The following is a 24595-nucleotide window of genomic DNA, read 5'->3' as shown; positions in this document are numbered from 1 at the left end:
GCGATTTTCCTGGTTTTCATTGGAAAAGAAGACACCTTGATTTTCTCTGACACGGGAGTTTACCTTGGTAGAACGGGAGACCTTCTTTAAGCCATGGCATTCTCACATCAAATAATTGTACATCCCTTGTGTGGCACCGTGGACCAACAGCTGTGAGCAGTATTTGATCCAAGACAGCAGCGGTAACAATCCGATCAGGGAATTCCTCGTTTTGTTTTGGAATTAAGCGAAGTTTCATCCCTGAATATATTTACTTTTATCAATAAGGTACATTTCAAATTTCATGATCCTACAAAGTCCACATAAATATGTTTCATGTAATGTCGCATGACCGATAAATATTTTTTTCAAGCAAGTGATTGGGCTCAGCGGAGCTATAGAAAACTAGAACGGTTGCATTATGTTTAATACTTTATTTTCCATCACCAGTGTTGCAACATACAAGCGGCAGATTGGATAAAATTTGATATACAATATTATACATGAAATTATATCTAATGACATGAAACGACCATTCATTATACTAATGAATAATATATATGAATAATTCTGAAATACAGTCAAAACCAAGGTAAGTCGATCTTTGTCATATTTAAGAATTACTGAATTAATGATAGGGTTCAGTTGCATAAATTCAGTTTCACACCCTGTTTCTGTCCAAGAACATAAAACGTAACCATTGGCATAATTTTGTATTAACATATTTGAATATATAGCAACATAGGAAACATCATGAAGAAAAGGATGTACACGAATCTTGTAATGGTTGAATGTATTTATGTTCTTTTCTGTTAATAAAATGCTTATTTGTATTTATGAGAAAAAAAATTAAAAGACAAGAACAAAGCTAGTAAATGCAGTATGTAATTTACATGCGATATACTGATATACAGGTGTGTTTCAATTATTGTGTACATACGCAAATATTGCAAAAGTCTTTGCCATCCTGTAAAGGCAGCTTAAATAACGCAAACATCGTGCAAACATCATACAATTAGGATTCAAAGATGATGAGTATGAAGTTTTAGTTGCTGTTTCTAAGACAAAGGATCTCAATGTATGCTTATGCTTAATCCTTGGTATCTTGTAAAATAAAAATTGAATATTTGATATAGGTCTACTAGGAAATGTTTATTTTCATTCTGTTTGATGGACTAATGAATGTTATTGTAACGCATCTGTTAAGGTAAACATTAATGTATGTGAATGATTTAAATTAAAAATATAGCACTTCCTTTTAATCCCTTTAAACATAATGTTTGATCCCTTGTATTACCTTATACCGCATATTTCTATTTACAAAAATATATTGACAATATGCAATGATGAGTTCCATATTTTCCTGTTTGCCATATTTACAATGTATACATATTGCTTAATGAAAACGACCATGAAATACTATATATATATAGATACAAGTAAAGACAGTTTTCTTCAATCCCGCGATTTGTGAGTGGCTCCATAGGTCGCCCAATTTGAGAAACTAAAACGTATGAGAAAGGAAGTCTACATTATCATTTATTTCTAAAATGATATATAACAGAAGTGTGATTTATCAAATATAAACAAGACTAGGGGGTTATACGCCAAAGATGGACAAAGTCCGAATGAATTATTTCATAGGACGTATAACCGATTCGAAGTGTTTCAATTAATCAAAATACGCTTATGGCTTCCATTCTAATACGTCTTATAAATGAAGTAGCAAATAAAATATGAAAACACCTTCTTTTGGTTCCTTCAATTATGTTACGTGACGTCATTACAACATTTTAAAAATTCACAGTTTATGCATGCTATACTAATAATATCATAAATAAGGGAATTAAATAGATGTGTCCATTATAAAGTTACATCACTCAATTATCGTTGAGAGTTTGAATGTTTCTTTGGTGACGTAACAGACATCAAATACAGGCTCCTACATGACGTATTCATAGTCCTGATCTGTTTAGCCAATCTGAAAGAAAAGTTTCCTTAAAGATATATTATACCCAAATTTCATATGTGAATATATGAACAATTCCTATATATAATATTTATGGAAAGACTTAATAAACATGTTTAGACCTATATGTATAAACAGTTCTGAATATCACACTACTAAAAGTAAATGTATTAATTGTATGAATATGTAAAGGCAGATATGACATTTAATTGTAATTGCAGCTCTGCAGTCAGAACTCGTTTCAATATTTAACAAAGTTAAATATATTCTGTGAAAAATTTCTAGATTTAAAATCAAGATATTATGATAAAATATTTATGTGAAAAATGAGCAGAATACATCTTTAATATATAATCAAAACAAGTTTGATCTATGACATATTGTAATCTTGTTTTCATTCATGAATGCCTATATGCCTATTGTTCATGGTTAAACGATACGGCTTCAATGTAGCAAAAAGATATACTAAAACACAACAAAATATTGTTTTGTTAAGACTGATTAACGTCTCGTCTCCTTTACAACTGGGCCCTGCAGTGAAAACACCTATCATATATTTTAGTAGCGTTTCTATCTTCCAATATTATTTATACGGGCATTTTTTTTAAATATGTCAGCATTATCAACAGGATAATTAGTTTTAGAAACGATTTCAGTTGATTTGATTGAGATGATATCTATGAATTACCAGAGTCGACCTGCACTTAATTCGTCAAAGTTGGCCTAGAAATGAAAAAGTATATTGCTATTTAATATTCTGAATTATCTCCCCTCTTCTGTTACTTGCTTGCTCAGTATAAAATCGTTCACAGATATTCAAATTTAATGCGCTAAAGACCGTAATGAAATAGGCTAACTGAAATCCTTAATCACCATGTCAAAAATGCATAAAAAGTCAAATGTAAGAGAGTGAGTGAGTTGGATTTTACGACGAATCGACACAAAAAGATCATATATCGCCGAGATATTGTATTTAAATTGTATTTAGCATCTCTAAAAAATATACATATCAAAACATATATACACATAAAGGGCTAAAATATCAGTGGCAAACAATAATATTGAAAGATATGTGACTAAAATATTTAATGTTCAGTTTTTGTGATAAATGCCTATCTATTTTAAAAAGGACTTTTTTTCAAACAACACTTTCAAAGATTTAGACAGAGACTCAATAAATGCATAACTTGTCTGAGGTAAATTGTATCATAGTTAATCAAAATGGCTGACTTCCTTATGACTTGAAACAAGTCAAAATAATATGTCTGTGTTTTGATGTTTGGATGACTTCAGTAAAGTAATAAACAGTATCAGAACACCATTGTGTAGGTAATGGGTATTTAATAGTATTACTGTCACACAATGATCATGACTGACTGGAGGACCTTTCTTCTTTTGTAATAACTTGCAAGTTAGGGAGTTCCCCACTGATAAATGAATGGTGTTTTGCTACTTGATACTTCATAGCAAGGATACATTTGTAGCTAATGTGTCATCTTCCTCTTCATGGAGTATTGTTTATAAAATAGCCTAGATTTGTTTATCCTAAATTAAGAGGCATTCGGATCATCAAGTAATTGAAAAGTTGCGTGGGTTTTTCCACTGTTTTAATACCGATTCATTCATCATTTTTGTTTTGTTTTGCATTTTTATCGACGGATTGACCGCATAAAATAGTGATAGGTGTTAATTTATACTTGGCATCTTTTTATTTCTTTTTTTTATAGAATAACTCACCTTTATTTCCACGGCTGGTTTACAGGTACTTTCCACAACACATACTCTCCGCAACAGACGCCAAGTTTCGGAGAATAAACTTGTTTTCCACAACAGTAAGAGTCTTTCCCATATGTCTTCGGTTTTATTATACCTTTACAGCATAAACTTAGCCACGGGTCAAAACAAACATCATGACAACATTCCGTATGATAGCCACCGACATTCTTTAGGACATTACACCCACAACAAATTTGTCGAGAACTATCCATAGTTCTATTGCAACAACAGCAGTCATCAAACTGGGTCGTCTTCTCAATCATTTGCCCATTACAGCACAACCCTCTGACAGGATTATAGCTTCGTGTCCCACAGCAACGTGTCTTGGCACCAACCCATGCATGTTGTACTACACCATCGCAGCACATTTCAGTTTCGGCATCATAGCTTTCCCCATTACAACATCTTGTCACTTTCTTTCCCTTCTTTGGCTGTGCGACCTCTTTGTTTCTATGGGTACAACAAACGTGTGTATCAGGATTGTAGGTGTCATTTCCGCAACACAACATATCTTTATTGTTTGTCTTCACCCTCACTGTTTCTGCACAGCACACTTCAGTTTGAATGTTGTATGGTACATCGCCACAACAGTCAGTGTTTGCGAAACCTCCAACCATATCATACACTTTACCATTGCAGCAGATTCCTTCATTTATATCATAACTTTTTCTTCCACAACAACGCGTGTCTTTAGGATTTTCGCTCACAATTCTGTTCGAGTTTCCATTGCAACATATTTCTTTTTTGGCATTGAAAGTTTCATTTCCACAACAACTGTAATCTGACTCATGCATCTTTGTGGCAATATTTCCCTTTTCGCAACATAATTGTGAAGCTGGGTCATAAGCGACATTACCACAGCATTCCGCATCACCACTCGGCTTTCGGACAACTTTATTTAGACAACACAGGTCTGTGTCAGGGTTAAACGACTTACCTCCACAGCACTGATGATCGCTATTTCTCGACTTATTTACAACAACACTGTCACAACATATTTGTGTTGTCATATCATAGCTCTTCTTTTTACAACAACCAGTGTCAGCACCATACTTATCTTGAGGATTTCCTTCGCAGCACAACTGTGTTCTTGTATTGTATGACTCGTCCCCACAGCACGCATTGTCGTTGATGTTGTTCTTGGGATGTAACAGATGTGAATCGCAGCAGATATGTGTGTTCGGATTGTAACTAACTTCGCCACAACATCTAGACCTTCCGTCTAATTTAGGCTGCGGGACATCATGGCAACACAGCTCAGTTTTAGTATTAAATGATTCTTCTCCGCAGCACCAATTGTCACCTTGTTTGGTTTTCTTACTCACTTTTTTGCCACAACATAAATGTGTTTCAGGATTGTAGCTCTTTGCATAACAACAACGCGTATCACCTCCAGCCATTCGCAAATTAGTAACCCCATCACAGCATACTTCTGTTCTTTCATCAAATGTTGTATTTCCACAGCAACAGTCGTCGTTCATATGAACTTTATCAATCACTTGGCCATCGCAACACAGTTGTGATTTCATATTCATACCCTTATTGCCACAGCAAGAACCGAATGCAATATTACCTGTAACATTTCTTGGAATACCATCGCAACATACTTGATTACGTGTGTTATACGTGGTTCTACCACAACAGCAGTCATCATTTTCTTTCATTTTCTCTTTGACCTCACCTTGACAACACATTTCTTTTTTCGTGTTGTAACTCTGTTTTCGACAACACGCCGAGAATTTCCCTCCGGTTCTTGGTTGTACTCGTCCACTACAACACATTTTACTTTCTGTATTATATGTTGTCTCATTACCACAGCAGCAATTGTCTTTTTCGTTAGATTTATTTAACAAATACATGCCGTCACAACAAACATTATCTTTTGGATTGTAACTCTTTGTACCACAGCAAAGAGTTGTATCTCCTTTCTTTCCTTGTGGTACACCATTACAGCAAATTTCATTTACCGTGTTCATTGTTTTATTACCACAGCAACAATTATCGTATGGTTGATTTTTTGCTTTTACCGTGTTGTCACAGCATAGTTCAAGGTTTGCATCATAAGCTAGGTCACCACAACATTCCATATCTGCATTCTTTTCTCTCTGTTGTGGGTTACCATTACAACACACTTCTCTTTTTGTATCAAACGTCTTGTTACCACAACAGCCATCATCGCGATCTGATCGCTTGTCGAAAACAGAGTTTCCGCAACAAAGTTGCGTTTTAGTATTAAAGCTCTTTTCAAAGCAACAAGACGTGAACTGTTCTCCTCCGATGAGATCTCGAGGTTTCCCATTGCAACATATCTCGGATTCAGCATCGATTGTTGAGTTTCCACAGCAACCATCATCCTTATTACGTCGTTTTGGGTATAAATCCATATCACAACATACCGCCGTTTTTGGATTGTAACTCCTTGCACCGCAACATTGACTCTTACTGCCCCCTTCTTGCACAAAATTTCCTTGACAACACATCTGTGTTTGTGTGTTAAAAGGTAATGGGCCACAACACCAATTATCTTCTGGTGCGCTTTTAGCGACAATACCAAAGTCATCACAGCACAAATCTGTTTCCGGATTGTAACTCTTCTCACGACAACATTTCGTCAATTTACCAGCAACACGAATCTGCGGGTTCATACCATTACAGCAAATCTGCTTATTTGTGTCCATTGTTTGTTCACCGCAGCAACAGTTATCACCTGTATCCGACTTTAGGACTATTTTACCAGCGCAACACATATGCGTTTCGGGGTTGTAACCTTTACGTTTACAACATCTATCAGCTTTTGACGACCTTTCCTGAACAAAACCATCGCAACATAATTGGTTCCTGATATTAAAAGTTGTTTCTCCACAGCAGTAATCGTCATTGCTGTTTCCCTTGGTTATCACACTTCCATTGCAACACAATTCATTTTTCTTATTATAGCTTTTGTCACCACAGCATGTTACAAAACGCCCACCTGGTTGGGGTTTCTTAAGACAACAGATTTGATCGGCAGATGTTATTGGTACAACACCACAGCAAGAATCATCAGAACGCCTGTTCTTTTTTATAACTTTATCATTGCAACAAACATATTCCCGATCGTCGTATCCTTTTGTTCCACAACACATGAAATATTCACTTGTCATGGTTACTGCATTCCCCATACAACACATCTGTGATTTAGTATTGAATGTTTCACTACTTCCACAGCAGTGGTTATCACTAGGTTTCGATTTCTTTCTAAGATCACCGGTATCACAACATACTTTCTCATCAGAATCATATGCTTTCTTGCCACAACATTTGTCTCCAACACCTGGTACGTCATCACAGCACTGATGTAGATCCGATTGCATAGTTGTATTGCCACAACAACAATTGTCATTTGGTCTTTCCTTTTCGACAACATCGTTTCCGCAGCATATATGTGTATCTGTATTGTAACTCATCTTTCCACAACAGTTCGTTGTTTCTCCGTATTTAGGTCTGACACGTTCATCACAACAGATTTCGCGTGCTTCATCGTATGTCTCATTACCGCAACAGCAATCATCCTTCGGCTTAGACTTTTGTAAAACGCCTCTTTCATCCCCACAACAAACCTCATTCTTTGTGTCATAAGCCACATTTCCACAGCAATCTGTTGATGAGCCTACTCTAGGATATTTACGTCCGCTACAACAAATATCAGTTAGAACATTCATCGTTTTTTTACCACAACAGCCGTCGTCTAAAGAAGATTCTTTTGGAACTTTTCCTTCCTCACAACACATTTCTTTGCGAGGATTGTAACTCTCGCGTAAGCAACATCGTGTTGCGGATCCGGCTACAGCCTCTCTTGGATACAAACCTTGACAGCATACTTCTGTTTTTGTATTGTATGGTGTATCACCACAACACCAGTCATCTGACTCTTTCGTTTTGTTGTGAAGACCACTGTCACAGCATATAAGTGAATCAGCATCGTAGGAAATATCTCCACAGCAATGAGTATTTTCTCCGTAGTATGGCTGAACAACTGAACCATGACAGCAGTACTCTGAACGAGTGTTGTATGGAGTCTTACCACAACACCAGTCTTCTTTTCGTCCTTGTTTTTCCACAACAGTGTCTTCACAGCACATGTACTTTTCTGAATCATAACTTGTCTTCTTGCAACATCGCGTTCTGTCTTTTGCCTTTAGTGGTTGAGGTACACCCATGCAGCATATTTCAGTCCTTCCATCAAATGTGCTACTTCCACAACAGCCATCATCATTCTTGTGCATCTTTTCTACCACAACACCAAAACAACATAAATGAGTATTGACATTGAAGCTCATATTCCTGCAACAAATGGTTGGACCATTATATTTGGGTTGTGGATCTCCTTCGCAACATACTTCATCTTTTATGTTAATTGTTCTTTTCCCGCAACATATGTTATCGTTGGCGTTCCGTTTTTTGACAATTTCCATCTCACAACAAGCATGTGTTTCAGAATGATAACTTTCAGTCCCACAACATTTGGTCGCCCGGCCACCAACTTTGTCTCTTGTTACATCATTACAACAAAGTTCCGACTTTGTGTTGAATGTTGAATTGCCACAACACCAATTATCATTTAAGTGAACTTTTTTGCGAACATCTCTAGAATCACAGCAAATTTCTGTTTTCGAATCATAGCTTTTATCGGAGCAACATCTTGCAAATTTTTCACCTTTAGCTACTCTTGGTATTCCATGACAGCATACTTCTTTATTTAAGTTGATAGTAGTATCTCCACAGCAACAGTGGTCTCCGTTGTCTCTCTTATCTGTGACCTTTTTGTTACAACACATCTGCGACCTTGTATCAAATGCTTTCTCCTCACAACAATCTGTATATTCATCGCCCACAAGTTTTTGCACAACACCATCACAGCAAATTTCAGTTCTAGAATCGACAGTGGAAGTACTGCCACAGCAGGCATCATCATTATCGTGAGCTTTGTCCCTAATCTGCCCTTCACAACATACTTGAGAACGAGAGTCGTAACTTTTGTCTTCACAACATGATGTGAATTCACCATTCACTCTTTCCTGTTTATTACCTAGGCAGCAGATATCGGATTGTGAATTCATAGATTTACCACCACAACAACAGTCATCAGTTTCGTCAGATTTATCTACCACCTTTTTATTACAACAAATTTGAGATACTGGATTAAAACTTTCTTCTAAGCAACACTGGGTTCGCTTTCCGCCTCTTTTAGGTTGCGGATTAATTCCTAAACAACATACTTCTGTTTGAGTATCATACGTTTTATTGTTACAACACATATTATCGGAATTACCCTTCTTTTTTGTAACAACATCATTACAACATAAGTGCGTTTGTGAATCGTAGCTTTTATCTAGGCAACATCGAGCTCTATCACCTCCTTCTTTAGAATCAATTCTACCATTGCAGCACATTTGGGTCTTCGTATTGTATGGTGTTTTTCCACAACACCAGTCGTTATCGTCACTTCCCTTTTCGACGACTGTATCAACACAACACATGTGGGTGTCTATGTTAAAACCTTCTCCCTTGCAACATCCAGCATTTTGAATACCAGCAACATCAAACACGGTACCATCACAACATATTTCTTTGCTTGGGTTAAATGTATCCTTTGCACCACAACATTCTTTGTCTCCAGGTTTACTCTTCATTCTAACAATTTTTCCCTGTGTACAGCACAGCTGTGTTCTTATAGAGTAACTTTTGCTTCCACAACAAGAAGTGTACTTTTCATCAGTACGTGGATTTGGTACTCCATCACAACAAACTTCATGACTCACGTCGACTGTAGTGTTTCCGCAGCAAACATCCGCATCTTCGCTGTGTTTAGGAACGACATCTTTACCACAACATAAAGACTCGCTTGGATTGTAGCTAACTTTGTGACAACATTGCGTGTTCCTACCTCGTTTAGGTTGCTTTACATCTTCACAACATATATGGTTACGCGTATTCATTGTTTTTCCACCACAACACCAATTATCAGTCTTATCATCTTTTTCGACAATATCAGTTCCATCACAGCAGGCAGATGTTTCTGAATCGTAGCTTTTATTGAGACAGCAAAGTGTCAATGGCCCATACAGCGGATTAGGTGTACCCATGCAACATACCTCAGTAGCATAATTGAAAGTAGTGTCACCACAACATCCATTGTCGTCGTCATGCTGTTTATCTACAACTTTACCATTGCAACAAACAGCTTTTCTTTTATCATAGCTTATCTTTCCACAACATTTTTCAAACCTACCAAACTTTGGCTGAGCGTTACCCTCACAACATATTTGCTTCTGTGCATCCATGGTTTCGGTTCCACAGCAGGTATCATCATCGGAGTTAGTTTTCGTAGTTGCTTCACCATTACAACACATTTCATCGATTATGTTGTAGCTGTTCGTACCACAACAATCCGTAAATATACCCCCGACTCTCTTTTTAACCTCACCTTTACAACAGATTTCCTTAGAGGCATCAAATGGAATTTTACCACAACAGGACTCATCTCTCTCGTTCTCCTTCTTGACAATTTCTTCGTTGCAGCAGAGGTATAAATCAGCATCATAACTTTCAGTACCACAACACTTACTGTTGTCTCCTTTACGACTTCTTGGTTGGATTCCAGCACAGCAAATTTCTGTTCTTGGATCGAATGTTTTGAATTTTCCACAACAACAGGTATCTTCTGGGTTTCTTTTTTCAACAACACCTTTGTCACAACACAAGGCTGATGCAGGATCGAAACTATGAACATCGCAACACTGAGTAACTTTGCCACCACTCTTTGGTTGTGGGTTTTGATGACAGCAAACTTGATTATTAGTATTAAACGTTGTATTACCACAGCATAAATTGTCATTATCGTTAGTCTTTTGTGTCACCATTTCATCACAGCACATTTCTTTCACGGGATTATATGGTATTTTATCACAACATCGAGTTGTTTTGCCCGCGGTTCGTTGCGCAACCTTTCCCGAGCAGCAGATTTCTTCATTCCGATTCATACCCACGTTTCCACAACAACAGTCGTCGTTTTCATGTCGTTTCGTAACAATTTTATCAAATTCACAGCAGAGAGATGTGTCTTTATTGTAGCTTTTTTGTCCGCAACAAGCATACTGTAAGACATTTCCAGTCTGCGGGTAGCCATCGCAACATATTTCATTCTGGGCGTCAAGTGTTGTGTTTCCACAGCAACCGTCATCTTGATCAGCCTTTTTCGTAACGACTTGACCGTTGCAACACACCTCGGTGTTTTGGTTGTAACTGACTTCTCGACAGCAAAATGTCTTTTCACCATATTTCTCATTTGGAACACCGTTGCAGCATATTTCTGTATCAGTATTATAAGTTTTGTCACCACAACACCAATCATCGTTCGGATTTCCTTTTTGCCGAAGTTTATTTCCATCGCAGCATACATGCGTAGCCGGGTCATAGCTGTTGGTTTTGCAACATAGCGTTTGATCTCCTGCTACCTTATTTTGCCTAACATCATTGCAACAAACGTGTTTCCTCTGATTAAATGTGTTATTTCCACAACAAACATCATCATCGGTATCTTCCTTGTCGAGTACTTGAGAATTATAGCAGCAAATTGATTTCGTTTTATCATAACCTTTAGAACCGCAACAGTCGCCAGTATCAGGATTTACTTCTCTGGGCACACCTTTGCAACACAGTTCCATAGTGCTATCAACGGTTGAATCATCACCACAACATCCGTCGTCCTTTGGATCTTTCTTTTTCCTGATATTGCCGCTGCAACACATGTGTGTTTTCATGTTATAACTTTCACTTTCACAACAGGCGTACGCTCTACCACCTCTCTGTGGAATCCCATTGCAACACATATCGTTACTGGCCATAGTGCTTTCCCCACAGCACCTACTGTCGTCTGTATTATTTTTGGTAACAACTTTGCCATAGCAACACAGCTGGTTTGTTGGGTTGTAGCTTTCGTTTCTGCAACATCTAGTGTCTTCTGGGTCTTGCGTTCTCTTCGGTTGCCTGAACTGTCCTTGACAACAAACGTGCTGCCTGGTGTTGTATGTATCATCGCCACAACACCAATCGTCATTATTAGTCGTCTTCTTTCGTACTCTTCTATCACAGCATACATGCGTGTCTGTATTATAACTGATGTTCATACAACATTTGTATTTATCCTTATCAGGAGCAGCTTGTGGGGTGTTGGAACAGCAAATGTCTAGTCTTGCATTCATTGAGCGTCCACCACAGCAACAATTGTCATCGGGGTTCTCTTTTTCAATAACTTGTTTTCCGTCGCAACATAGCTGTGAGCTAGGGTCATAAGAAATATCTAAACAGCACATAGTATCCTTTCCACCTGTACGTAGCTGTTTGTTTCCCATACAGCATATGTCTTTATTACCGTTCATGGCAACAGGACCACAGCAACAATCGTCTTCTCCTGATGTCTTCTCTACGACATTTCCTTCACAACATATGAAGTTCTTACTGTTGTAACCAACACCGTGACAGCATTGCACCCCTTTACCTCCAATTTCCGGGTTCCCATCACAGCACAACTCTCGATCAGTGTCGATAGTAGTATTGCCACAGCAGCTATCGTCACGCCGACTCCTCTTTTCCACGACTTTCCATTTTCCATTTGGTTTATCACAACACATATACTTGCTAGAATCATAGCTTTTATCGTGACAACATTTAGCATAGTCACCACCTGCTCGGTCACCCGGCTTGTTTGAACAACATATCTGAGTAGTCGTATCCATAGCTTCCTCTCCGCAACAAGCATTATCATCTGGTGTATTTTTCTTCACCAGAGTAGTTCCATTGCAGCAAATATGTTCATCTGGATCGTAGCTTTTTGTTTTACAACATCTCGTATTGCTGTTGGCAACAGCTGGTTCAGGACTGCCATTGCAGCAAATGTCATCATCGGTGTTTATAGAAACACCAGCACAACACCAGTTATCATTGTCCCTACGTTTTTCAACAATTTCTCCGTCGCAACATAACTGGCTTGTCATATCATATGAGCGGCTTTTGCAACAATCTGTTTTTCTGGGTCCACCAACCAACGGTTCTGGACCAGCTTGACAACATATTTCTTCTTTCGAATTCATGGTTGTATCTACACAACAACAATCATCGTTGTTACTTCTCTTGTCTCTAACTTGTTGATCCTCACAACACATCTGATTTCTGATACTGTATGTCCTGTTGCCACAGCAGTCTGTGTACTGTCCATCGAATTTAGGTCGACGTAAATTCATGCAACACATTTCTACATTTGTATTGATAGAAGTATCTCCACAGCAGCAATTGTCATTTTCATTTTTCTTGTCAAAAATCCTTCTGTTGCAACAAATTTGTTTTGTTTCATCATAACTAGTAGCTCCGCAACACTGGGTGTTTTGTCCGTATTTTGGCTGTTTAAATCTACCTTGACAGCAAACGTGTGTACGAGTGTTATATGTCACATTACCGCAACACCAGTTATCTGTATCTTTTATCTTTTCCAGTAACATGTTATCACAACACAAATGGGTGTTAAAATGATAGCTTTTCTTCCCGCAACATCTTGTTTCTTCTGGAGTACCGAAAGCTGATTGAACCGTCACATCACAACAAACTTGGTCATTGGAATCAAACGCTTCATCTCCGCAGCACCAATTGTCACCTTGTTTACTTTTCTTGACAATTTTATTGTTGCAGCAAAGATGCGTTTGAGGATTAAAACTCATCTTTCCGCAGCACATCCAACTTGAACTGTCCATAGATTGAGGATTGCCTTGGCAACACACCTGCGTGGCAGTATTCATTGTAGTCTTCCCACAACAGCAATCGTCTTTCCGAGAAACTTTCTCCCGTACTTTATCATCGCAGCATAAATAATTGTCCATACCATAACTCGTATCTCCGCAACATGATGTTGGTTCGAAGAATTTCTTATTTTTTTTCCCTAAGCAACAAATGTGTGTTTCGGAGTTCATTGAAGTGTTTCCACAACAACAATCGTCATCTTCATCAACTTTCTCAATAACCATGTCGTTACAACAGACTGCTTTACCCGAGTCGTAACTTTTTCTATCGCAGCACATGTAGTCGTCATTCTCTTTTGGTTGCGGCTTCTCATCGCAACATATCTCTTTGCTTGAATCCATAGTTTCATCGCCACAGCAACAATTGTCTGAAGGACTTCGTTTTCGTACGATATTTCTACCATCACAGCACATATACTTTTCTGGATCATAACTTTTCTCCATACAACAAAGCATGCCTGCGTCACCAATGGTGTCCATACAACAAATTTCTGTCCTTGCATTCATTGATAAGTTACCACAGCAACATGTATCATCTGGATTCCTTTTTGTCATCCTCCGTCCTTCGCAGCATATTTCTTTACGTGAATCATAACTCTTACTTCCGCAACATTTTGTGTATTCATCTCCTACAAGCATCTGTGGATTACCTTCACAGCATATTTCTTTATTTACATTTATTGTAACTTCGCCGCAACAAATTTGGTCGTCTGCACCGTTTTTAGCTACCATTTTGCCATCGCAACAGAGGTATTCGCTCATATCTGCAGCTTTATCCATACAGCAGAATGCTGTGCTAATATCTGGAACCCGTCTTGGGACACCCTGGCAACATATTTCATCTTTAGCGTCGACTGTGGTGTTTCCGCAACAGTAATCATCTTTCGGCGTTCTTTTATCAACAACTTTCCCGAAACAGCACATTTGTGTCCTATAGTTGAAACTTTTTTGCTTACAACAAAATGTGTTGTCAACTGTCTCATATATAGATTGAGGGTTACCACGACAACAAATCTGATTATTTGTATTGATACTCGTTTCTCCACAACACCAGTTATCTCCCATTTTCTCCCTTTTAACAATGACATTATTACAGCATATATGGGTCTCTGGGTCAAAGCCTTGGCTACCACAACATCTAAATTCGCGATCATTAGGCCGCTCTGTTGATTTACCTTCACAACAAATATGCGTGTCATAGTTCATTGTAGACGTTCCACAACAAACGTTATCATTTACATTATTTTTCTCTCGTAATACCATTCCGTCACAACAAACGTGTAGATTAGGATCATATGCTACCCCATTACAACACCGCATTTTACTTGAGAAAACTTTACCATTACAGCATATAGATTTTCTTGCATCATAACTCTCTGTGTCACAGCATCTTGTTCCGCCTTTAAAGAATTTGCCTTGTTTACCATTGCAACATATTTGGCTTCTTGGGTCATAAGTTCCACTTCCACAACAGCCGAGATCTTTCTTTTTCGTTTTCTTCACAGGATTTCCGTTGCAACACAACTTCTGCTCAGCATCATAGCTTTTCTTACCACAACATCTTGTCACGGCTTTTTTCTTACCTAACGGTTGTACAACACCATCACAGCACAACATCTTCGTAGCATCAAAACTTGTTGTCCCACAACATTGTGTTCCTTTTTTGTATCTTAGCTGTACGTTTCCGTCGCAGCACACAGCTTTATTTGTATTGTATGTACTGTTTCCACAACAACAAGTGTCGTCTTTTTTCAGTTTTGTCAAGAGCAAATTACTATCGCAACAGACTTGGAAATCCGGATCAAAACTCCTCTTGTTACAACATCTTGTAATTTTCTCATTTAGCAACGGCTGTACTTCCCCATTGCAACATATTTGAGTCACTGGATCTAAATTGTCTTTCCCACAACAGAATGACACAGCCCCACCATTTCTCTCTTGAAGGACATTGTCGCAGCAGATTTTATCTCTTGGATCAAACGCTTTGCCTTTGCAGCAACACGTGAGATTTCCCGCAACGGCTGGTACCAGTTTTCCATTGCAACATGCGTTTTTGTTGGTATCAAAAGTTGCAACTTCATGACCATTGTCGTCACAATGGTAACAATCCGGATGGATGTGTGGGGGGAACAACATCCCTTGCAAAGAAGACAGAATTAAAGTCATATTACAGTAAACTACATCATTTCATTATTTTAAGGACTATGTTGATCACATGATAAAAACTTACACACAACAGAATCACAAATAAAAACACTTTTTGGTTTCTCTCTAAAGGTCAAACTGTCATTATACCTATTGTCCTGTAACTGAAGTTATTAAAAGTTATAACAAGAGCTCTCCGTAAGACAGCGTGCTCCACTCTTCGGCGATTTAACAGTAAAATGAATTTATGTCTCAATAAGAGACCTCTACTTTAAAAGGAAGATACACCAAGATATAAAAAGACCCTACTACACAGAGGGGTTAAAGATCAAGTATGGAAGATTTATTTTGATGGAATTAAATTATATCAGAAAAACAGTCCAAGAAACTACATGCACATAAAGTATAAAGACTTTGCTAAACTAAAATTATATTTCTATTTATTTTTCATTTATTTATTTTATTTGTTATTATAGCAGATGATGATGATAAAGATACATTTTAAGTTTCAAGTCATTATCTTATATTGTACTAAAGTTATATCCAGAAAGCGAAGATTGCTAAAAAGCTTTAAGTATGAAAGGGGCATAATTCTGTCAAAAATACAATTTGAGTTATGGGGATTGTAACCACACATGCAGATGATGCTTATAAAGATTTTTTTTAATTTCAAGTCATTATCTTTTAAAGAACCAAAGACATGTCTGTAAACGAAGCTTTCGAAAAAAAATTAACATGAAAATAATTCTAAGTATAACAACTTAGTGACAGTGACCTTGGGTATAATGGGCCCAGCCCCTGAACATACTTTGTTTGTATGCTGAACAATGTTTATGTGAACTTACTTTAAGATATAAGCAATAGTAACAAAGATATGACAGAAAAACAAAGGTTGCCGAAAAACTTTAACCTTAAAAATGACCTAAGTATAAGACCTTGGTGACCTTGACCTTGGGTATAATGGACCCAGCCCCTGCACACACTTTGTTTGCATGCTGAACAATGTTAATGTGAAGTTACAGTAAGATATAAGCAATAGTAACAAAGAAAAACAAAGGTTGCCGAAAAACTTTAACCAAGAAAGCTCACGCCGACGCCGACGCTGACGCCGACGCCGGGGCGAGTAGAATAGCAACCCTATTCTCCGAATAGTGGAGTTAAAAACGGGTGCATAATAGCATATATCTACCACGGACGAACTATATCTGATCTTACAAGAACATGTGCAGTTTAAATGCAGTTGAGGTAAGTCAAAACCATACCTTGGCAGCACAATCTTTCCATAGGATCATAGCTCTCGTGTGCACAACAATGGGTATCTTTTCCCGCAACAAGAGGCTGAATCTGTAATACATGATTGACAAAAATTGTGTACCAGTACTCTTATATACATAGATCAGGGGGTACCTTTCAAAGCAGGAGGAAAGCCATTTTATAAAGGAAATATGGAATTAAAACAATTTTATTACATTATTATGGTTTTAAGATTTTCCATAACATTTCGTCAACCAGATGTGCGTTCGTATTATCCTGTACCCTGTATTTACTGTTTTATTTTAGTTTTTTCATAGTGATTTTTTTTTCAAAAGTACTAGTATTCTCTTTTTAATGACCCTGGTACAAAGATATATCAGAAAACCTCTTTTCTTTAAACTTCTAAAATTAAAAGCAACAGAATGTTTAAGACTTGGCGCATCTTGGTGGGCATGTGATTTTTTGCGTTGGTTTGTGGTACATGAACCGGTATATATTGTATTTGATAACACTGCAAAAAATGATATTCAAGTAAGTATTTTAAAGGAATTCGTTTTATGTACTGATTTTAATATAAGTAGATGTAGACGGTTTACGTAGCACATTTGTTAAATCGGGCTCCATAATGCCATGGATGGCTTTGACAGATGTGCGTTAATAGGTATGTCTTAAGTTAAGCATAAGCAGTAAGTCAGGGATAAGACGATTAACGTCATAATCTCTTCCTTTAATCCAGTCAAAGAACTAATGCCACGTAATATAATATTTTGATACAGCAATACTAACGGACTTTTTTTGCAAAGCTACATCATAAACACCTATGCCTAGTAATTTATATTCATTACTGACATTGGTTAAAAGTCGGAATGTGTATTTTACTTACATTTTATGAGGTATGCTTCTCAGTTATGTTATTTTGATTATGTACAAAACACGTATTTCACTTATTCATTTATATGAGTATTCACCTAATCGCAAAGTACAGGTTTGGGGACAGCTAAATATTAACAAAACAACTTATATGTGAGTGGGAACATAGTCTTTTTGGAATTTCTGTCTGTCTATATAAAGTAGTAGGAAAATATGGTACTGTGCTTCTATCAGCATATCTACGTGAAATGTGCTCTATATTTTTGCATCTGAGTGAAAATTTTGTTTTATGGCGTAGACCAGTTCTCTGTAGAAGACGGTGAATGTTCTATTTCCGCATTGTAAAACTAAGGCCTGGATGTTAAACATGCCTCCTATATATCATCTGATCAAATCTATCTTTAATTTATTTTTCACCAAATAGACAATTTTTCTATAGAATATAACAGGGTTGGCAAAAACCCGAGTTTTACTTGTAAAACCCAGCCCGGCAGGTTTTACTGGGAAACCCGGGTTTTACTGGGCAATACTGGGTAATTTAATTCTGCGAAATAGCATGTATCAACTTGTAGGTACAGAAGAGATATGGTATACAGTAAATTAATATATTGATACAAACTGACGTAACAATAATTTCAATTAAATAATACACAAAGTGGCACATTAACATAGCTTAAGGCTAATTTCTCAATAGTGCAGTTATGCTTTCAATGCATGTATCATTAAATTGTCTGTGGCATTATCCACCTATAAAAGGTGCTAAAAAACCTTGTCCAGTGCACAGTGGAAACATCTCAACTTTTTCCCGTGCTTGTTATTGTAGTTACCAAACCAAGCAAAATTTGGAGTACATTTTTCATTCTTTATGTGGGTTGCAAAGTGGTAACACCTTAACAATGAAACGAAAGGACCCAGTGTGGAACTTTCTTTTTTTTTTTTTTTTTTTTTTTTTTGAGTTTGGAACTTTTTTTAACATCACTGAAGAAGGGACAAAAAAGGTTGCAAAGTGCATGAACTGCAGCAGTGCTGTAGTTAGCTCGAAAGTGGAGAGACTGAGGGCTGATTTAAAAAAAAATGTTATACAAGAAACGCGGCAATGCCACGAAACCAGGTTTTCAACACTTTTCATAAGAATAAAAAAGTATACTGAATCACAGTGCACCACTTTAAAGCACAACCCTAACCATAACCCTAACCCTAACCCTAAACCCTAACCCTATTTTTAGTAACAATGACCTTGACCTTGATCCCAGAAACCCCAAAATCAATCCCAAGCTACAACTTTATATAAGTTTTCTATACACAAAGTTTCATCATGATAGCTCATTCCTAAGTTAAGTTATTGACCGGAAACCCTTTTTCTATTTTAAGTAACAGTGACCTTGACCCCAGAAACCCCAAAATCAACCCCAGCCTTTGTCTTGATATAAGCTACATACGTACCAAGTTTTATTCAAATATCTTTACCGAAACAAAAGTTATTGACCGGAAACCCTTTTTCTATTTTAAGTAACAGTGACCTTGACCTTGACCCCAGAAACCCCAAAATCAATCCCAGCCTTTGTCTTGATATAAGCTACATACATACCAAGTTTTATTCAAATATCTTTACCGAAACAAAAGTTATTGACCGGAAACACCAGTTTGACTCCCCCGCCCGCCCGCCCGACCAACGACATACTCCAATCTAATAACTCGGGTTTTCGTTGAAAACCTGGTTAAAAACACCAGTGATCTACGGTGATAATGAATCAACTTTAGGCGAAAGTTCCACAGAGCCAGTACACTACTCCTGCCAAGAAACGTCCTTTTAAAGAAGCATGCATATTGTATTTGATAACACTGCAAAAAATGATATTCAAGTAAGTATTTTAAAGGAATTTGTTTTATGTACTGATTTTAATATAAGTAGATGTAGACGGTTTACGTAGCACATTTGTTAAATCGGGCTCCATAATGCCATGGATCGCTTTGACAGATGTGCGTTAATAGGTATGTCTTGATGTTTATGTTTTGAAGACTTTCTAAATCATTATCGAGTAAAAATGAGTACTTTATTTTTCTCAAATACAAATTCATGATACCTAAAAATTTTGAAAATTCATCAAAAAGGTTTATTCTTCAGTTGACAATACAGAAATAATGTTAGCTATAGAAAAACTCACATCATGACCGCAACAAATTGATTTCCTCGGATCGTAGGCCTCAAGTCCACAGCATTGAGTGTTGTCACCACCTACCAGTGGGGATGTGTGGTCATTGGCACAACATATCTCTTTTTCAGGATCATAGGACATGGTTCCACAACATCTAGTGCGAGACCCAGCAATTCTAGGGGCCACAGACCACTGGCAGCACATCTGTGTTTTGGGACGGTACGGTTGACTGCCACAGAGGTTTTCTTAAAAGTTAAATCAAACATTTGTCAAAGCGGTTGATCAGATTTTGGTTAACTAATAGATTTGTTTGTAAACAACTGATCATTAACATTTAATTATGATCACTGAGTGCTTAATACATAATAGATTTTCATTGGAGTTATTTAAGAAAGTATATTTTCCTATCCTGACTGCCGAACTAAGATGGAGATATCATAACTATAATTTGTTAACAAACTTAGCCTAAGGAATGATATTAGGACTATTGTGTTAATTCTGTAAAAGATGTATATTGACAATTATATATTTAGCCGATCTTTTTTATAAAAAGCAATAAAAGATATATGTGTAATGGGGATCAAACTCTAATGGGTCTTTTTGTTCCTATAATCTCTAGCCGAATATGCGTGGAAAATGTCTTAAAATGTTGCTTAAATATGACTGATTACAGAGAAACAGTGTCCATTTCAAATCTTTTCAACATTTGCATTCAACTCTCATTTCGATTATCAATCATAAAATATTCATTTGTGTTTCCTATTTGTTATTTAAGTGGGTGTCAGTACTGTGGTTTCAGCATACTCCGTAACTCTGTCGAATTTCTTATCCGACGCTGCCATATCCATGAGGGTTCGAATTTTCAGTTTGACCTTTACAAATGAAGGAAATAGCAAGAGAATCTGATATTAAACTCTTACCTTCAACTGGTACTATAGGTCTTTCTGGAATAGAAAGAAAGTAAAGATACTGAGTATTGTGGATATACAAACATAGTCATTTATTGTACAGATATCATAAGCAACGCAATATATGAAATTTGGTTTATCTTGAAAAAAAAAAACGATCGTAAAAAAATCATCATCATCAGTGCAAATTTTTGAAACACTTATTCCAGTCATGCCAAAGTATTTGTCATCTTGCAAAGAAATCTTCGCCATCTTCATATCTGAAGTTGCCAACAGACTTGCCCGATTTTTGAAGGACGACAAGAACATATTAAGAACAGTACACACCAAAACATATTGTCGTAAAGAGGCTTGATTCCAGCGTCTTCAGTCCATTGAAGTCGCCGATATAAAAAAGATTGTCTTCTGTCGGTTCTGAAGCTATTCCTTCAAGCTCCTCTTCATCTAGATTAAATTTCTTCCCAATGGCAATAGCAATCAGTCTAAAAAATAGAAACGAAGCTATAGACACTTGAGTATTCAACTTAAGGTCGTTTTTATAGTTTTTATAGTAATTGTCCAGTGATGACTTTTTGTACCTTGAAGTGAACTCAGTCTTTATACATGTTTCTGTATCAAAAATGATTTCTGATCTCTTAGCTAAAGTTTCATCATGTGATACGTTAGAAGACACGAGTATACATTATACCTTATACCACGTTGTTTTGCATCTTGTGCTCGGAGCAAGGTGTCATTTTTATCTTTCGATTTACCGTCGCTGATTACAAACATGAGATCCGGGACATTTGGTCTGTCTCCCATGTTGGGCTTAAACATAGCCTCGTCAGCTGTTCTGAAAACACAAAATTTTAGCCACTATAAAATTAATTTATTTTCGTGGGCATTAAATTATGCCGTTTCAATCAAACAGCAATTGCACAGGATCGTGCATTATTTGGTGTATGGTTATTGACCAGGAATGACAATGGGACATTTACGTGCGATTACATTATATAATTTCGGAATCCTTCTGCAATAGCAGAAACTAGTTTTCATGAGAATGCGAGAATACGTTAATTGACGGAAACTGACGTAAATTGACGGAAATTGCCGACTGTCATATTTGGTCCACTACCTTAAACTACACGCCATTGCCTAGCATGTGCGAAGAAGACACCAAGAAATCATAAAATACAAAATGTCTGAAACAGAGAGACAAATAAGGAAGTCTCAGACAAGTCATTGTTATTTTACAAGTGGAGTTATTTCATTTTTACCAAAAACTGTAAATTAAACACTAATTATGCACGTTTAAAGATAAATTCAGCTGACTGTAGCGCTTGCAGCCTTATAAAAAGTATGTCGAATAAAACTGATATTTCTTGCCAGATTAGACACATATATGTCCATATTAAGCAAGAATGTACACTTAAAAAGATAATGAAGTACTCTAGTGAGGGTTCGATATGGCGACACAAGCAGTGAAAAAGGGTGAAGGCAAAGCGACTTTGACCACTCAAATACTGGTGCCTGTTGAAAGACATCCGTCCAATACCTTCTCTGTACAATATGAACTAAATACTGAATTCAGATTTAGAATTAATCGGACATGACTGCAAGTTCAGTAGTATTTAAATTTCTTGCCGAATTCCGCCTCCCGTGTCCGTTGTTCCACCGGTGTAGGGGATGTTGAGGATTGCATTTTTTAGAGAATTTTTGTTTGCATAGTCATTCAGATGAAACTGGATCTTCACACTGGAACTGTAAGTTAAAATGCCGACTTGTACATCATCCGGACCTATCACTGTGTTGCTGTAAATTACAAGGTCAGTAACGAAGTCTAACACGATCTTGAAGTTAGGCGAAGTGATACTTCCGGAAGAGTCGAGGGCGAAAACGATATCAAGTTCAGGCGATTTGCACGCTGAAAAGAAAACGGTATATATCATTTGAACTTTGTTTGAAGCTTTTAGATAACATTATTATGGAGCTGTTTAACTGCATCCATGTATAATCTTGCTTTTTTGCTAGTCTAGCCCATATCCAGTTTTTGCAACACATAAATAATATGTTACCGCGGTGCTTAATTTTATTGAATCACTGGAGACTGGACTATTAAAAACATTATTGATATTCATATTTCTATATTTACTCCCCCACCTTAATGATGTAGCTTTCGTTTACGTTGTGTTATTTTGGGATCTTTTCTAAGATAATAATGTAAGCCTCGTATTACGTGTTTCGACTTGATACCAATCATCCGAAAATCAATTATCCAAGTTTAAAGTTTCTTCTAAAAGATCAGGATCTGTAGAACAAACTCCTATAAGAATATTTTCTAATACTGTGATATTATTACTCGCATATTTGACAGGATTAAAATTTTATAACATAGGTTTATAAAGCCAATGTAGAATTGTATTTTAACCACTTCAAGGTTCTTGTTTCTGTTCTGTTGAAACCGGTCTTGTTACTTTGTGTGGAAAATAATATGCCGTATGTACCACACATTGGTACTGGTTCAACATTTGCATATATACCTTAATACAAAAGACAACTTACGAATATAATTACCCACGTATAACGCCGATATATTAAAATGCTATAGAAAGTAAAAGATAAAGTAAAAGTAAAAGGATTCTCATTATCTCCCTTTGTGAAAAGGATTCCTATTACCTCCCTTTGGGTTTTAATTAGAATAGTGACAAAGTTTCGCCAGTCTAAGTTATACATAAATCTCTCTAATAAAAAAAAAGTATGTTCAATCTTCATTTAGATTTGAATAGACAAAAAAACCAACACAATGATGTGATTATTTAAATTATGCAATTTAAACAAGTTTTGATTTAATAATCATTTGTTTCCCGACATTATTAGTTCTGTATAATACCACAAAAACACACACTACTTACAGCAACAATCCACCTTTTTGAACATGCCTGACCTTGGAACGATTTGCCCCTCACAACAAATCCAGTCATCTGGTTTAAAGCTTTCCTTCCCACAGCAACACGTTTTCTCTCCTCTACGGGGTTGTAATACACCGTCACAACACACTTTGTCGAACGTATGTGTTTTGCATTCTACCGATCTACTTCCGGTTTTGATACTAGCAGTTTTCTTCGATTTATTCTCGTTTTCGGTACTAGAAGTTTTCGTCGGCGACCCTGCAAAAAATGTAAAATGTAAAATGACGACCGAATATTTGAACATCTCTGTCTCCGTTAAAAAGCTGTCATTTGTAATTCCTTCGCATGATATTTGGTGGTACCTTTTTGATATTCATAGCAGTAGATTTATATCTGTTTTAAGGTTTTCAAAAAATCTTTTCAAGTATTGAACACTGTATAAGTATATTAAAACACAATTTTGCATGGAACACTATCTTAGAACTATTGTTTGTCCGTAAGAATATCAATAGAATTAGAGTATCAGCCCATAGTGTACGGGTAGATACTTGTAGATATGGGCGTAATAGAATACAGTGTCAGGTAATACTATGTCAATTATGTAACTTAGAGGACATCGAGGATGAATATCATTTGAGCCGCGCCATGGGAAAACCAACATAGTGGCTTTGCGACCAGCATGGACCAGACTGCGCATCCATGCTGTTCGCTTTGAAAGACTATTATTATTAGAGAAACCATTAGCGAACAGCATGGATCCTGACCAGAATGTGCGGATGCGCAGGCTGGTCTGGATTCATGCTGGTCGCAAAGCCACTAT

The 24595-nt window shown here is 36.9% G+C and overlaps 3 protein-coding genes across 3 annotated transcripts; all 3 read right to left on the bottom strand.

The window, feature by feature from the left end:
• Positions 1–398: 398 nt before the first annotated feature.
• Positions 399–13794, bottom strand: LOC123529445 (uncharacterized). The gene is made up of 2 exons (XM_053521512.1): positions 3686–13794; positions 399–1960 (listed from the first exon to the last, which is right to left on the bottom strand). The coding sequence occupies exon 1, from the start codon at positions 13777–13779 to the stop codon at positions 3688–3690; it is 10092 nt and encodes a 3363-aa protein (XP_053377487.1). The 5' UTR covers positions 13780–13794; the 3' UTR covers positions 399–1960; positions 3686–3687.
• Positions 13784–20605, bottom strand: LOC128546000 (uncharacterized). Its single transcript, XM_053520819.1, has 4 exons — positions 19989–20605; positions 16962–17043; positions 13832–15692; positions 13784–13793 (listed from the first exon to the last, which is right to left on the bottom strand). The coding sequence occupies exons 1-4, from the start codon at positions 20181–20183 to the stop codon at positions 13784–13786; spliced, it is 2148 nt and encodes a 715-aa protein (XP_053376794.1). The 5' UTR covers positions 20184–20605.
• A 1812-nt stretch (positions 20606–22417) lies between these two features.
• Positions 22418–24263, bottom strand: LOC123528533 (collagen alpha-1(XII) chain-like). Its single transcript, XM_045308300.2, has 2 exons — positions 23779–24263; positions 22418–22790 (listed from the first exon to the last, which is right to left on the bottom strand). The coding sequence occupies exons 1-2, from the start codon at positions 24077–24079 to the stop codon at positions 22498–22500; spliced, it is 594 nt and encodes a 197-aa protein (XP_045164235.2). The 5' UTR covers positions 24080–24263; the 3' UTR covers positions 22418–22497.
• Positions 24264–24595: the final 332 nt, after the last annotated feature.

The sequence above is a fragment of the Mercenaria mercenaria genome, chromosome 13 (genome assembly GCF_021730395.1).
Source record: "Mercenaria mercenaria strain notata chromosome 13, MADL_Memer_1, whole genome shotgun sequence".
In the NCBI taxonomy this organism is placed as follows: domain Eukaryota; kingdom Metazoa; phylum Mollusca; class Bivalvia; order Venerida; family Veneridae; genus Mercenaria; species Mercenaria mercenaria.
The sequence above is the reverse complement of the archived record's forward strand: the minus strand, read 5'-3'. Positions and strand labels throughout refer to the sequence as shown.

Coding starts and splice junctions, on each gene's coding strand:
- LOC123529445 (XM_053521512.1), bottom strand. CDS start 13,779: ATGGTTATTGAGAAAGTTGATGAAGATGACGATTGTTGTTGTGGAAAC.
- LOC128546000 (XM_053520819.1), bottom strand. CDS start 20,183: ATGTGCTGCCAGTGGTCTGTGGCCCCTAGAATTGCTGGGTCTCGCACT. Junction 17,044..19,988: donor CAATTTGTTGCGGTCATGAT/GTGAGTTTTTCT, acceptor CATGTATTACAG/ATTCAGCCTCTTGTTGCGGG. Junction 15,693..16,961: donor GGAAAGATTGTGCTGCCAAG/GTATGGTTTTGA, acceptor CTTCTTTGCAAG/GGATGTTGTTCCCCCCACAC.
- LOC123528533 (XM_045308300.2), bottom strand. CDS start 24,079: ATGTTCAAATATTCGGTCGTCATTTTACATTTTACATTTTTTGCAGGG. Junction 22,791..23,778: donor CAAAAAGGTGGATTGTTGCT/GTAAGTAGTGTG, acceptor TTTTCTTTTCAG/CGTGCAAATCGCCTGAACTT.